The 17,001-nt window shown below is 33.4% G+C and overlaps 2 protein-coding genes and 1 non-coding gene across 3 annotated transcripts; 1 reads left to right on the forward strand and 2 right to left on the reverse strand.

Annotated features, from left to right (window-relative positions):
• Nucleotides 1-2,571, forward strand: LOC143608600 (ABC transporter G family member 9-like). The gene is made up of 4 exons (XM_077083603.1): nt 1-7; nt 108-953; nt 1,044-1,366; nt 1,748-2,571. Exons 1-4 carry the CDS (start codon nt 1-3, stop codon nt 2,399-2,401), a joined length of 1,830 nt encoding a protein of 609 aa, XP_076939718.1. The 3' UTR covers nt 2,402-2,571.
• A 5,851-nt stretch (nt 2,572-8,422) lies between these two features.
• On the reverse strand, nt 8,423-8,494 carry TRNAQ-CUG (transfer RNA glutamine (anticodon CUG)). Its single transcript has one exon. It is a non-coding gene; the product is annotated as a tRNA-Gln (tRNA).
• A 2,683-nt stretch (nt 8,495-11,177) lies between these two features.
• Nucleotides 11,178-12,504, reverse strand: LOC143608609 (uncharacterized). Its single transcript, XM_077083610.1, has one exon. The coding sequence runs from the start codon at nt 12,174-12,176 to the stop codon at nt 11,283-11,285; it is 894 nt and encodes a 297-aa protein (XP_076939725.1). The 5' UTR covers nt 12,177-12,504; the 3' UTR covers nt 11,178-11,282.
• Between the last annotated feature and the right edge of the window lie 4,497 nt (nt 12,505-17,001).

A 17,001-nucleotide genomic window follows, 5' to 3' on the forward strand; every position in this document is an offset into this window, starting at 1 on the left:
ATGGTCTGTTTGTATTATTATTATTATTAGTATTATTATTATTATTATTATTCTAGGGTTTATTTATTTTCTTGAAACAATTGTGAGGGTTTTAAGTTCTTGAAAAGTTGTTAAATCTTCATATGACAAATTACTTTTTGGTTATTCAATAAAACAGTTTCAAGAAGTGGTTTACAAGATCAGCATAAAGAAAGAAGGATGTTTAAAGAAGAACAAGGTCGACAATCCAACCGAAAAACAGATATTAAAAGGCATCACAGGCACAGTATGTCCCGGAGAGATGCTGGCAATGTTAGGCCCCTCCGGCAGCGGCAAAACCACTCTTTTAACGGCTCTAGGCGGCAGACTAGGCGGCAAACTCGGCGGCAGTATTACCTACAACAACAAACCGTTCTCGAGTACTATTCGAAGGAACACCGGTTTCGTTACTCAAGATGATGTGTTGTATCCACATTTAACAGTCACAGAAACTTTAATGTTCACAGCACTTCTTAGACTTCCTAATAGTTTTACAAATCAACAAAAGATCGCACTAGCGGAAGAGGTAATCGAGCAACTTGGGTTGACAAGATGCAAAGCAAGTATTGTTGGTGGGACGGCGTTAAGAGGGGTATCGGGTGGAGAACGAAAAAGGGTTAGTATTGGACAAGAAATGCTTATAAACCCGAGTTTGTTGTTCTTGGATGAACCAACATCCGGTCTGGATTCCACGACTGCTCAAAGAATTGTTTCGACTTTGTGGGAATTGGCAAGAGGGGGGAGAACTGTTGTGATGACAATTCATCAGCCTTCGAGTCGGCTTTTTTATATGTTTCATAAAGTTTTGTTGTTATCAGATGGGAATCCATTGTTTTTCGGTAAAGGATCGGACGTTATGTCGTATTTCGATAGTATTGGATTTTCGCCGTTGGTCGCCATGAACCCTTCAGACTTTTTGCTTGATCTTGCAAATGGTATGTATTGTTCAAAAAATTAATTTTTTTTACATAATATGTTTTGCATAATAACTAAAATTGTGAACTTTGTATAAATAAAAAAATTAGGTATATCACCTGATGATTCTAATCAAGAAGATCAAGCTGCAATAAAACAGAAGTTAGTATCAGCATATAGGTTGAATCTAGCTGATAATCTGAAAACCGAAACGCTAGGATTTGAAGAAGACGATAATGATGTTTTAAACTCGAAGAAGTCAGAAAAATGGACAACAACATGGCTGCAACAGTTCACAATATTACTTAGAAGAGATTTAAAAGAAAGAAGGCATGAATCTTTTGATGGTCTCAAGATTTCTCAAGTTGTAATAATATCATTTCTTTGTGGTTTGTTATGGTGGCAGTCAGATACAGCTCACTTACAAGATCAGGTATATATGCAAATATATATATATATGTATATATATAGGGTCGAGATACTGTACAATAATGCCTTAACAAACGATAGGTACGCGAAAAGGCAAAAAACAAGGCAAAAATACTAAAACGCTCATCCAAAACCCTAAAACGTTCAACCAAAAACCTAAAATGCTCAAAAACGGTTTTCGTGAAAAAAAGTAAAAAATTGATCGATTAACGATCCAAAACTGTTTTTTCGGTGAACCAATGATTAATTGGATATGTATTGACATTCCGAGATGTTGGGTTGTGATTTCATGGATGGGATTAATTGGATATGTTTTTTTCCCTATATATATATATATATATATTATTGATAATTTTGTTAATTTCTTGTTTTACAAAATATGCAGTCTGGATTGTTATTCTTCTACACCGGATTTTGGGGATTTTTCCCATTATTTCAAGCGATTTTCACGTTCCCTCAAGAAAGAGAGATGCTTGCAAAAGAAAGATCATCAGGAATGTATCGCCTTTCGTCGTATTTCATGTCAAGAACAATAGGTGATCTTCCAATGGAGTTAGTTCTGCCAACATTTTTTTGCATAATAACCTACTGGATGGCTGGACTCAAGCCGAATGTGGGCAGTTTTCTATACGCATTGGTCGCATTGCTATTAAGTGTGTTGGTCGCACAAGGGCTAGGACTAGCACTCGGTGCAGTTGTTATGGATCTCAAGTCAGCGGCCGTATTAGGGTCAGTAATCATGTTATCGTTCACATTGGCCGGTGGATATTATGTTCAACATGTTCCGGTTTTCATATCGTGGATCAAATACTTATCGATCAGTTTGTATACTTACAAGCTATTGTTAGGATCGCAGTATGAGCATGACCAGACTTATCGATGCGGTGACAAAACTTGTTTGGTTGCTGATTTTCCAGCTTTCAAGAGTATTGGGCTAGATGGACAAGTGACATCATTTGTTGCTTTGGTTATAATGCTCATATTGTATCGTGTTGTTGCGTATATTGCTCTCATGAGGATAGGAGTACTTAAAAAGTAATAGAAATTTTTTTTTTGTTTTTGGTAATTTGCTTCATGATGTGCTTGCTCTCTTTAGGATTTGTAGTTTTATTCTTTAGAATTGAACTTCTTGAATGTTTTTGTTTTGCATAAACTTATTTTTGAATCATTTTAAATGTGAGCATGTTATTTGTTTTGATACCACTGCTAAATTTAGTATCAATTCAGCTTTCAACCAAAACTGGTGAAACAATTACAAAAATTTAAATGTTTTAAATAATCACAAAAATTTCTGTTACAGAATTTAAAAATTAGAAAGAGTGGATTTCAGTACATTCAGTTTTGAATATTTAAAAGTCCAACAAAAGAAACAATATCTGAACTTGCCTGTGTTTGTGTTAGTGTTAGTCTAGGGGTAAGCACGGTTTGGTTCGGTTCGGTTATCGGGTGAAGCCCAAACCGAAACCTAAGCTATCAGTTATTTTAGAATACCAACCGATCGAATTTCGGTTATTCGGTTAATCGGTTTTTCGGTTTTTTTATTGTGAGTAGACATTTTTAAAAAATTTCAAAAAAATTAAGTACCTCATATATATTGAATTGAAAATACAAAAATAGGTACGTGTTACATTGAACCAAACAAATACGAAGTTGTTTGAGTAGTAGAGTTTAAGATTCAACAAAGACTTTAATCAAAAAAGCACTAAAAGTTTGTCCCGAATCTTTATTCATTATCTTATACATCTTCAAATTTTAGAATCAATCTTCAGCATCTTCATAATCTTCATCACCGTCAATGATAGATTATTTTGGTGTTTTGTTTCTGGTAATAACATCTCAAAAAACATGTAGAAAACATAGGTTCGATTAATCGGTTCGGTTTTTTTAAAATGGATAACCGAGCCTAAACCCAAAAATCGGTTTTTCGAAAAACAAAAAAAAATTAACCGTCGGTTAATTCTCCGGTTCGGTTTTTTTCGGTTTGGTTTTTTTGGTTCGGTTAATTCGGTTTTCTGCTCACCCCTATGTGTTACTGTTAAGCGTCTTTCGACAAGTTGTTTTTCTTTTCTCTGGTTATGGTAACGGTTGGTAATGTTCACACACCCAAGTGTCTGATTGAACATTTTAGGTTTCACGTATCCATTAAATCAAACATATGTCGGTATAACACCCAAACCCGCAACCCATTACCTATGTATGTCACATTACAATTGTTACACATAAATGTTTACAAGGGCCAATTCTGACAACTTTTAATAGTTAGTAGTTGAAGGGTAATTCTGTAATAGTGATAACTATAAAGACTGTTTGTGACATTTTGATAGTTAGACTGTTAGATCGTTAGTTGTTGTATAATAACTGAATCTGTTAATGAGATAATCAGCTATGAGATTGATGAATTTTTCCTCTGTTCTTCTTTTCTGATTTTAATTAGCTATCAACAATGAACCTATGGACCTTTATGTCCATAAATCAGTTTAATATACTTAACATGTAACTTTATATATGAAAAAAAATATAAATCAAAATATAGCGAACACATAGTGTCCCATAAAAGTCATAAACCTGTGTCTTGATCAATGGTTTTGAAGATAAATGTTTATACTAACATTTAAATGGATTTTAAAGACCTAAATAGCTTTTGGGAATTTTGGTACGTTTTTTGTACGCAAATATTTACTGATAATACATACCCCTCAATGTGAAGGGAACCAAAAATCCATTTTTTAACAAACTGACCCGATAAGGCCATGAGAGGTGGGCAGACAAACCGGTTAACTGAACCGAATCGAAAATTGAAACATAATTGAATCGGTTGGAACCCGATTTTACAAAAACCGGTTTTGAGGAGACGTAAACCGCCGGGTTAGGACCTTATGTTTTTCAGGTGTAACCGGGTTCAAACCCGGCTATTTGGAACCGGTTAAACAAAAACCGTTTGGCCCATTTATTACGTTGAGGTCTTGTATATCTTATAATACTATTAAAGCAATATAATGTTTCACATGACATTCAACTAAGGTGTCCACATCAATCACATCATTGCCAAGTCACCTATTTCCTTTCTTATTATTGCCAAATCATCACAAAATCTTTTTTTAAATCAAAAATACTTGACGAAGACAGGATTCGAACCCGGGTATGAAACCAAGATACAAGTTTTAAGAAAATCTCCTCTAGCCATTCCACCAGGCTCTGATGATGTCTTTCTCTATAAAAATAAACATATATGGAAAACTGAAAATTAATCCTAAAATAAATGAATTATATACATTCAATGCTTAAAAATCAATAAAATAAATACAAAATTTTAAGAAAATAATAAAAAATGGATATTAATCCAAAAAAGATAAAACTAATATTATATATAACAATTTGTTATCACTACAAAAATATGTCATATAATGACATACAAAAAGTGCTACTAAAAAACAAAATAATGCCACTAAATACCTCTTTAAGAATGTGCCGCACACAAAAAAAGTGTCACTAGAAGTGGTGACGCTAAAACCTTTTAGTGGCACTTTTTTGATCTGCCGGACAATGTTTTTATTCTGTTAGTGGCACTTTTTTATTTGTCACAATATAAAAAAAATACTTTTGTGACATAGTTTTTTGCCATTAAAAAGTAATGCTATTTAGATATCCATACCACTTATAGTAGCAAGTAGAGGCTCTATGGTTCTTTTGGGATATAATATTTTGGTTGTGGCAAGAAAATTCAATTAATTTTATTACCTAAAGTGAGATTTTACTTATTTCGTGTGCTTTTATAAAAATTTAGATAAACTTATTTATTTTAAGAGATTTTACATGATCGGTGTTTCGCCATAGAACATATACGTTGTGTATATTTTGTCCTAGCGTATAAGTATATACGCTCACAGTTTCTTCCATAAATCTATAGTGTATATGGAGTTTTCTAATTAGCTAAGATACTGATAACTGATGAGGTAAATCACGTATTAATGTGTCAACCTGGTATTAACTGATTCCGGGCGGGTAGGGTCGCGTACATTCGAAACCAAGAGGTGCATAAAAAATCCTAACTCGAAACCGGACACGAAAAAAAAAACCCGAACCAGGTTTTTTTTATACCCGGATTTTTACTACCTGACTCGTAGAGTATGGATAGGATATGCATTTCAGTACCAAAACCCGTGCTCGGAACCGAACCTGATTTGTACCAAGTAATAATCAAAAACCGGAACCGGTTCCATACCTAGAACTGGGCTTTTCTAGTACCGAAAACCGAGTTCTTCAAATACCTGATTTATACCCTAAATTACCCGAAAAATACCCCAAAAAAGTACAGCCCCTTCAAAAATTCAATCTATAAGCAAAAATACCCCAAAAAAGCCAGCAAATAGGGTTTTTTAATATCTGGAAATATAGTATTCAAATACACGTTTCAGTAACCGACTCAAACGCGGTGCATTGGGAACAGAAATTAGAGACAATACCAAAACCCGACCGCGTATAGCCAATACCCGGAACCGGGTAATAGAAAAAACCCGATTTGTGCACCTATATCGAAACCGCTTCTTGCTAAACCGGTTTCATTTCCAATTTTGTTTCTCAAGCGGGCCTTTTGTTTACACCTCTAGTATCAGCTCAACCTAACTAGGCCTAATTTCAGTGAGCCCAAGTTAAAGCTAGCCCATTAAGGTTAAGACCCAACAGCCTTCTATAAATAATTAAACAGAAAACTCCAAACAAATTAGAATAATTCACCAAATCAATAACCTCAACGTCTGATTAAGTCAAAATTATTGGTAATATTAACTTGTCCAAAGATTAAATCTTGTGTTTTGAAGTCAAAAGTCAACGTCTGATTAAGTCAACTTTCAAAACCATGAACAAGTCTTGGTCAACTTGAAGATGCAACTCACATTAATAGGTCTTCAAAGCATATACTTTTATTCAATTAACCACAAATATGATCATCAAGAAAGCAACCACCACCGCGCCATTTGGGTTGTGTTTTATCTCAAACGGGTCACTTTCCATAATAACTAGCCAAAAAACCGAACATGTTAAATGGATTGAAAATGAAAAATCGGCTACCATAAAGGTGTCCTAGACTCCTAGTTACTTATTCAAAGATTTGGATTACTATTGCAATAAAATTGTTCATGTAATCATTATACACACATAAGTTAACTCATTTTTACACGAGCCTACGCGCCCAGAAGATTCAAAAGCTAAAATTGGGTCCAGGTCTTCGGGTGCGTCTAAATTCCTTGCATCGGATTGCTCGTTCGATAAATTGAGAAAACAAGAATTCATCGGAAAGCTGTAGTTTGCGTTAGGACAGGTTCAGGTCGAAAAGAGGTCAAGTTAGAACTGGTTTTTGGTTAGAACAGGTTCTGGTCGGAATGGACTTTGGATTAAAACGGGTTAGTTTAAAAAATGGTTTTCATTTACAATTCCATTATACACTCAAAACATGTTATGAAATATTATTTAAGATATCCAATATCAAAATGAGTCCAATTTTAAAATTTAGAAAATAGTGTAAATCCTCTTTGGATGGATCTAACAACTTTACTCGGATCAATCCGTGTTGTTAGCTAGCGGAAATCACTAACAACACTCGGATCTCGGATCTTAATACATATTAATTTGTAATTTAAAGGAAAAAAATTTATTTGGGCCAAGATATGTTGATGACACGTTGTATTTGTCATGAGCAAATTGTTTAGCACAAGGGGACCAAATCATAAAATCTAGTTTTTATGGGCCATCAGTATTATGTAATCTTAATGATGTATAACTAAAGATATCTATTTAAGTTTTTGTGGTATAAAATTGGTCCATCAGACCATCACATATGAAATTTATGGAAATAATAATTATACGGTTGTGAGAATTGCCTACACTGATTATAATGATGTCTTTGTATTAGATATGTTTTTAAATTATAATTACTTAAATCTTTTAATTCATTAATGCAGTGCATGTGTTATTTGTGTAACTAGCTTATCTCAAATGTTTATCATGTGTCTTTCGTTCACATATTATTTTGATATTATCGATCAGGGGTGTTCACAGTTTGGTTTAAAACTGTGAAACTGTCTAAGCCATTTGGTGTTTCTTTTTAACTTTTAATGGGTTGGTTTAAAAAATTTTCAAACCGTATCGTAATGAATACGTTTGACACCGACCAGTGGCGGATCCAGAAAATTTTGGGTCAAGTCAAACTAAAACGTGTCAAACTAAAATGGGTCAGGTCAAATAAAATTACATTAAATAAATCACGTATAGAAATGTAAGCAATAAATTTCCCAAAAACACAATAACAAAATACATGTTATAGTTGATAAAAACTTTTGCATAATTGTTACGGCACAAAGCGCTCTTATGTACAAATAAAAAAATTAAAGTTAATATTGTAGAATTATAAACAAGAAATGATACTCTGAATACTATCATATTTTGGTCTAATTTTTATAATGGTCAGATTAAACTAACAAATCACTATATTAATAACTAATTGATGAAGTGGTTAGACAATTAAACAATCTAAACTTAATTGTTATTTTGTGAAAGAATAACTACACTTACGTTTGAAAACTTGATTCGGAAAGTTGGGTTTGGGGGACTAGAAAAACACGGATGGGACACTTGCGGTCTTTGAACCTAATATAGTAGAAGTTTATAGAAGAAAATACGAATTTGAGGGGGTGCAGACGCTCCCCCTGGCTGGCTGAATACTGAATCCGCCCCTGACACCGACCGAGATCACACCATGTCCCCATTTAAACGTGCGGTAGCTCGTGAATATTAGGTAACGTATTTAACCTGCTCCGCCTTTGAGTAAAATACTTAAAAGTTAAAACCATTTGGAAAGGGTACAACTACAAGTGTGCAACATTACCTGATTTTATTATTACGTTTGCTATAAAACTGTTAATATTAAATGGGCCTTTAAAATTTATAAAAAATGTTATATTTTCAAGAATAATTTAACAAATGGGCCACGGTTATGAAATTAGCCCAAACCAATATTATTTGCGAGGATTTTAAAAGATGTTAAAATCAGAAAACAGGTAAAATAAGGTCCTACCGAGATTTGAACTCGGGTTACTGGATTCAGAGTCCAATGTCCTAACCACTAGACCATAGGACCAATTGTAATATTAACAGTCATCAAGTAGTTATATATTTTGTAAAACTCTATAACCAGTATAAACGTTTTTTTTTGTTCTGTTAATTTCATTTTACATTTTAATGCTTTCTTAATATACCTATATAGTTGATGATTGTTAGCTAAGTTGATAATAAAAATTGAGTTTTGGTGGCTACTCCAAACTGTATAGTTTTAGTGAGATTTTAATAAATTTTAATGCAAAACAAAGAACAAACCAAGAGTTTTATGGGTTAGAAAAAGTTCATTAAATTCTAGTCATGTGATCATCCATTACTCAATTCCAACACCTCACTTCCCAATCTGACACACTTCCATTTCATTTGATTCCATGTAATGTTTTGATCATATTCAATGTTAATAAGTGTTGTGTCATCAAAACAAACAAATAAAATAACAAAATAGTTTATAAAACATGTCAGACAATTAAATATACTAGAGTTAACTCCTGAATGAAAAACTTATCCTATATATTAACTGTTTGCATATATATGTGACTGGCATTTGGCAGGCTAATATAATAGAAGAAAGAAAGGAATGAAATTGAAAATTAAAGGCCAACAAGATCCAATGAGTACTTTGTACACAATCAGTTGGTCCTAGGAATTGACCTGACATCTCACATTAATTATTCACCTAATGTTTCTTGCATTTCAAACAATTTATTTACCTTTTTTTATTCACAATAAATATTATGAAAGGTGATATTTACAAATATACAGAGAGGAAGGTGTTTTTCACTTGCATTGTAACATTTTATTTCTAAAAATATTTAGTTCTAAATTTTAGTTTTTTTTTGTACTTCCTGTTGTTTAGCTCCCAAGTGAAGTAATCTACGTTTCTAACCTTCATTGTTGACTGCGCATAGAGTTTTTGGTGATGAGGTTCTATTTCAAAAACATGCTACTATCCGTCAGAATAGAGGTACATATAGTTTGTGTGCATCCACCTTTCTCATACCCTACCAATAGTTTTGATCAGACCAAAGGAGTCAAACCTTGAGATTAACTTTAAGCAAGTAAAACCAGAGGGACTATTCGTGCCTAACTCTAAAAATAATGTGTGTGGTGAAAGATCAAGTTAAGTGTTATTTAACATAGAACTCAAGGTTTTGAGGTGTGATTAATGATTATATCATATGATGATAGAAGGATATACTTTTTGTAAAGTGTTTCTCTTTTGGGACATTGTTGTCATATCGAAGCATGAATCTACAAGCAATTTTCATCTACGTTTCAATGTAAATTTAAAACAAAAGTTAGTTGTGCGTCATAATGCACAAGTCATCGAAGCACAAATATGCACACCTTCAAAGTTGTTTCAAGGTTTCGTCTCTTACGAGTTTTTTGGTTTTCCTGTTACACCTTACAAATATATGAAAGTTTTATAGGATTTGTTTATTTTTAAGTTACTGTCATGACATGTTTTTTTATTCATGTTTTGAAATTTAAAATGGAGCCGCAACAACTCTATACGATTCTCTTCAAATGCTTATCTTTTTAGCGCTATAACGTGCTACTTTTTAATACCATGGCAACGTATGTGACAAGTTCATACAATTTTTATGTGCTTTATCGGTTATCACATCAATGTCACTGCCACAACGCATGTCTCCAACTACTAGTTACCAAGATTGTTTATAAATTGAGTCTCCTTTTAGGGACTGTGATTGTAAGCAATTTGAATATTATGTAGATTTCTGAATGAGTTAAGATTAAATGTTTTTTTAGTTTATAACTACAAATTATAGACTTCTATGGATCAGTATAGGACTATAATATATTAGGATCATGATTCAATCATAAACATGTGGTAGAATAAATATATGTTATGCTTCTAGATGAATTTTGTCTCTTAATAATATCAAGTTTAAAGTTATGTTGTCAAAAGTTGCATTCAATATGTTGATTCCAAACATATGTGTCTTTATGTGTAATATAATATATTTAAGGGTTTGACAATATAGTTTTCTAAACAATTTATATAACAAAAAGTTATTCATTATGTAAATACAAAACTGTAAAATTAGAAAAATACTTGATCAAGACTGTTCTATTTTCTAATGCTAATGCATCTCGATAACTTAAAGGGGCGCGAGGCGAAGCCCACATGACAATTACCTTTGGTAAGGGGGTCTTAGGAGCGGAACCCTCATGGATTCCAAATTGAATGGCCTTTATAGGAAGTAGCTTCATAGTTTTTTGACATGTAAAAACATGTATCAATAATCCACATCCTTCTTGGTCACTGATTTCATCGGTACGACAACTTAAAGCTAGTTCATTGATTTATATGATTAACCTTTATATAGAATGATAAGGACATTAGGTATATAAGTTAGGTGTTGCAATCAGGCCCATAGTCAGGAGGTTTTCTCTTATGAGTATCCTCTGAAGAGATTCTAGGTTCGAATATCTGGGTATCAGTGACGGCAGATTTAACGGCTCGACGCGAAGTAAAAGTTCCGTTCAAAAAATACAAGTTAGGTGTTATTCATCAAAGTAGTCAAAATAACACCCTAGATATATAATGTAACAATAAATAAAAGTAAATTTGCTGACTCAATCTTGCTTTGACTTATCTACAATCTCAAATACAAATGTAACGGTTAAGGTAAAAAGAAAAATATAATAAAAGCTATAAGTTTTATTTATTATTACCTATATCTTTTATGAACAATTTAAAGTGTTGCATCTAGACTCATTATTACGAGGCCTGTTTTTCTTTTGTGTAACATCTGGTAACTAATAAATAATAAATATAATAACTTTCAACATACACCGTTGAATCTCCAATCTAACCTAACTTCACTGGGCCCCACAACGTGCTGACATGGCTTTCGGAATGATACAATGTGACTACTAACCATGAAAGCCGTTACACTCTCCGACACCTTAATGTCTTCCATCTTCAACTCATGTAACCTTTGAACATATTCCGGCACGTGTACCATGTCCCAAACCACCCCTACTCCGCCGCCTTTCAAAACCCGAACCACCTCCCCTATCACCCGCATTCGTTCGGCCGAAGCCGCAGCCGTTTTCTGCCCGAATTCCTTCCCAACCGTGTGCACAAACCCCGATGACACCACCACGTCGAAATACTCGTCAGGAAACGGCAGGCGTCGGGCGTCCCCTTCCCGGCACGTGACGTATTCCTGCACCCCTTCGATACACGCAGTTCGAAGGGTTGATAAAGTAGTATTTTTCCTGTCTAACCCCACTACCCTCCCAGAACTCCCTTCTTTCTTTAACTGCATGGCCACGGTATTTAATAAAATACCCTGGCCACACCCAACATCCAGCGCTGTTTTGACTGTTGACCAGTCATGAACAGCGCTCACCATTCGCTGGGCCATTTCCCAACGAAGTGCCACCGTGGAATAGAAAATATTCCCCGCGGCATAAAACATGCATACCCCAGAAAGAGCAGTGACGGATCCAGTAAACCCTGCCGCAAATCTAGCAAATCCGGTAAATCCAGACGTGACCATAGCCGGAAGGATTAATTCGAACGAGTAGCACACCGTATCGAAATAGATTAAAAACAAAACCGATGATATTGAAAAGATGATAGCGTGGATTAATAAAAACACTGGCGTTTGCCAGTCGTCTATGCCGTATATCGCGTAGATTTGAGTCCAATCTCTTCCTGATTTCCCCATGTAATAATAATAATAATAATAATAATATGTTTGAGATGATCTTTTGAAGATGTTGATGATCTTTAATAATAAAAATGTATACGCGTTTTTGCTTTTGATGTTCGGCTTTTTGTGTGTTAACTTTTATAAAATGTTGAAAGAACGAATGGGATAAGAGAATTATTGAGTACAGAGAGACGGTGATTGATTTTTCTTTAAATAGACGAATCATAAAGTTTCTAGAGGACATAAGTCGTCCCTCAATTATTGATTTATTGCAATGACTTATTATTATCTCAAAAAATAGTTTTGCTGTTGGTGAGAGTTCAGTTTTCTCGATAATACACGGCTAGGTGATAAGATAGTTGTTAATATGGTCGTGTTCGTTTAAGTATTTTTCCGTGTTACAGTTGATATTTTTACGTAAATAACAATATAGATCGTGTTCAATTTTAATGACCCAATTGTAACACCTTTAAAGATTGCAATATATTGTATTACTTAAATATAATGATTTTTATTGTGTTTCAAAGAGCACATGATCAAATAATAACTTATATTTCACTTTCTTTCAATTGACATTGTATGTGTGTATAATCATGTGTTCTAATTTTTTCTATTAAAGTTACATATGTTAAATATATTTTTATGTCATTTTACCAACTTTCTGTTTTTGTAAAGCGGATTTATTAAAGAAATAATTAAATTAAAAAAATAAAAATGTCTTGTATGGGTGAATAAAAGGAATTATTTGATGTAAAAAACCTAACGTTTATTTGTCTTTTTTACAATATTATGAAATGCTATATGTAGTTTTAATCATGTGCTCTTTGAATTGTTGTTTATCTAAATAGTTATATAACTGGCTAATTGTTTAAAATAAATAAAAAAACAGTAACGTTTTATTATTTATTAGTATATTGGAATGAAATCTAGTTACCGCTTACCGGTTAAAAATGAGGAGGTTTAGGTTCAACCCTCATCTTTTATAACAAAAAAGTTAAGGTTTCAGGTTAGCCACTTAGCAAGTTAGGTTTTCTCACATATGATGGTTTTCTTTTGAGAGTGAATGGAGATGATTGAGTACGTTTGTGGCCAATTAGTAATTCAAATGGATATTAAAAAAAGTTCCCCTTAAAATTTGAACAAAAATTAAAAGGAAATTTATGGATAAAGTCAAAAGGATCAACCCTAAAATATGTAAATTACAAAACCATTATATCCATTAGCCTTAAGTTTCATAACCAAATAATTTGACCATGACAACGTTTGTAATTTATTAAGATTTTGAATCCGGTTAATCATTTATATTATAAGTTATTGTTAAGAGACTCGTTCATGAAAAGAATATTTCAGAAACAAGTCTTGTAATCTACGTTTTATTTTATAATTACTCAAAACAAAACTAAAAAAAATACTTATGTTTATATTAATTATACTATATTTACAGGGGAGACTAATTAAAAGAAGTTTTAGAAAGAGTAAAAGGGTACTCCAATCTTTGATTGTCTCAAATAAAGGTGGGAATATATTAATTATAAAATTGAAACTTACATGTGTATTAAAAATAAAAGATGTACTAGAATTAGACAAAAACAAGTAATTACATGTGTCTATTCTCCATATTTTAACAAAAAAAATGCGCTTATTTTGAGTGTAATTGTTAGTGCATGAACGGATCAAGTCAAGTTGGCTCGGGTTTGTAAATGAATTAATCAGGCTTGAGCCAGGATAAGCTCCATCGTTTCACTCATTCAAGTTAAGCTCGGATTTAAGGTTTATAAGCTATAATGTAATTCAGTTTATAACAAGTCACATGATGATCCATAAGCCCAATAGAACCACCATAATATTAATTTTTTACATAGTTATTTATCTTTGTTTAAACAAATTGGCTCGTCTAGCCACAAGTTGACATGAGCTTTTAAACACGAACTTAAATATCAACTTTTTAGGAACGAAAGAGTCAAGCCGAGTTAGCTCAATTTAACTTTGAGCTCGAGCTTTAACTGAAGCAACTCACTTGATAAAGCACCCCTATCGACAACATGCTATTGTGGGGTTGCTTTAAGAACCATAAAAAATATTATATATCTTTGTCTATTAAGGTTGGTCAAATTCCATTAAAGCCAATAAGAAAATAAAGTAAGCAAATTAAAAAGAAGAGTCGTTTTCTATAGTCTGCAAGTTGCAATCCACACCTAATTGTAGTTCATACATCACAAAGTGAAGGTGTTTTGTTACTCTAGATAATTTGGTAAGATTGCATCTAAGGTTATAAAATACAAATGCATATACAATAGTATTCAATATTCGATTCATATAAGTTTATTGCTATCATTAAATCATATACATGAATATTATTTTGTATTAATTTCTAGTTGTGTAGCGGAGGGCTACAAAATAAAAGGATATTTGACATGTGATGTCACTTCAGCAGATAACTATTTTCATTTTAATTAGTGGTTTTCAAGGCACTTCTAGCCAATCGCCTCCCATTGAATAAAATAATATTTTAACCCCAACTTGCGACAAATCAATAACCCCCACCCTCCACTTATCGCCGGGAGGAGGGGAGGGGGGAAGCCCCTTGTCGTCTACTACACATTCTCTAAGATTCGACTCAAACTGAAATATTTATTTTTAAAAAGTTGATGAATCTTGCCAACGATCAATATGGTAATCAATAACTTGGATAGATGGATTGACACGTGGTGCAAATCATGTTAGTTTTAGAGTTTTAGTAAGTAGAGGTAAATTGTAAGACCGGGTGTAGTGGGGCGTTTTGCCCACCCAAAATACCTCAAAGCGTTCGGGAACACCACCTTCAGGGTGCCGGGTGTAGTGGGACGTTTTGCCCACCCAAAATACCTCAAAGCGCCTGGAAACACCACCCCCGGGGTACTTTGGGGGCGCTTTGGTTTGAAGTTTGGTGATGAGCGCTGTGTGGGAAGCGTCAGATGGGGGGAAGAGGTGAGAATGTGATTGGTGGGTTTTTAATTTTTTTCTTAATAATTAATAATAATAAAATAATAATAAGGTAATGATTGGTTATAGCTTCATCCACCACACCCATTTTTTTCATCATGCCCTTATGATGATGCGCGCCACATGACGCAAAACGTCCCAATAGAGACTTCATCCACTACACACAGTCTAATAGTTAGTGATTGCTGACTTTTTCATATTCTATCATCTTTTTAAAACGTAGCTAAATTTTTTATACATTATTATTTAAAAAATATATATAGCATAAAAAATCGAGAATTTGTTAACTTTAATTTGAGTATAGTATTAATTTATTTAACATTATTATCGTGTTACTTAAATGAGATTATACACGTTATGTAGTGTATGATAACCAAAAGGACAAACTTAATACAAAGTGATCACTTTACCCAAATACGAAGCAATATGCCAATGATTACTATGAAAAGCAAATCAATATAAAAGTATTCCACACCTATCTTAAGATTTTAAGCAAAAGAATAGATGGAACACTAGAATATCAACCGAAATGCGTTCATCATCATCACACTCAGTATATTCCACCAATAGGAAAGTTATGATAGGGTTTGAGGAGGGTAAGATGTAGACAGCCTTACCTCTACCCCATAGGTATAGAGAGACTGCTTCCGGTGAGACCCCCGGCTTGATAGTAGTTTTGCATCAAGTCTTAGACATAAGGCACATAGCACTTAATCATCGAGAAACCGGCTGATCGGTGCATGTACCCTTGTCTTTCGGCTATCAACGCCACTACATGATGCCTGATTAACCGTCCATCACTTTTAACGTTATTTTCACGAGATTAGTAAAATAACGTCAAAATCAACCGAAATGTGTTGTCTCACAAAATTAGTGACATTAGACTATTGCACATCCAAATCATAATTCTTCTTTGTAAACGTCATTTGAAGATTTTATTCTTAAATATTTTAAGAAGAAACTACTAGTGTCATTTGTTTTGTTGAACTTGTAACAAAAAGTAAATATAAAAAAGCAACCGTAATTTATAATTGTTTAGTATCTCGGGTAGGGGTGTACACTTTTTACGCAATACAAAATAATGAGATTTTGTATGTGTAACCCGATTTTAGTGGAATTGGTGTAATAGCAGGGAGCTTGGAGCGACGAAGAAAATTCAAGAGTGTTCGTAGGCATTTATAGTAACTTTTCAAATTATTATCGACAAAATATGTCTTAGGAAACTGGTCTTACTGGCAAACGATTGAAAAAGCTTAGGATAAAATCGAATCCAAAATATTATCTTTATGATCACTAATGATTATTGAGGGATAGTTCGTCATGAAATTGTTTCCACCGCATACGTCTGAAAAGTATGTACGGAAATATTATCTTTAGTTTTACCAAGGACTATTTGTCGGAAAATCGTCCCCACCGTCGACGACCAGATTTGAACTTAACAGCTTCGTTGGTCATTCAGTATTCCTTCAGTGTCAGTCTCTATTTCCTTGTTTAGGCTATCTGTCATTGATCGCTCGTAACTACCAAGAGCGTACTTATGAGTATTTTATTAGTATTTTTTTTGTTGATGTTATTATTATATTTATTGGTTTTTGGTGAGACCCATGATTTTTTTCTCTTGGTGATGCGTGATGCATCATCGGTGATACTAATGTTTCTAGCAGCATTTCCGAACCATAGATATATAGGAACTCTAGTGAACTTGGTAAAAACTCTGATATATTCCCTTACGACTAAGTTTAGGATGTGCTAGACATTTGTTCCACAAAAACTAACGAGTTAAAGCATAGTGTGTAGGGTCTATAGACTATTGTAAGATAGATAATCTAACACATTTGTTCCACATGTATTCACGACT

This window comes from Bidens hawaiensis, unplaced genomic scaffold (assembly GCF_021521415.1).
Source record: "Bidens hawaiensis isolate Kalapana, Puna unplaced genomic scaffold, B.hawaiensis_p1.1 tig00419396_1, whole genome shotgun sequence".
Classification (NCBI taxonomy): Eukaryota; Viridiplantae; Streptophyta; class Magnoliopsida; order Asterales; family Asteraceae; genus Bidens; species Bidens hawaiensis.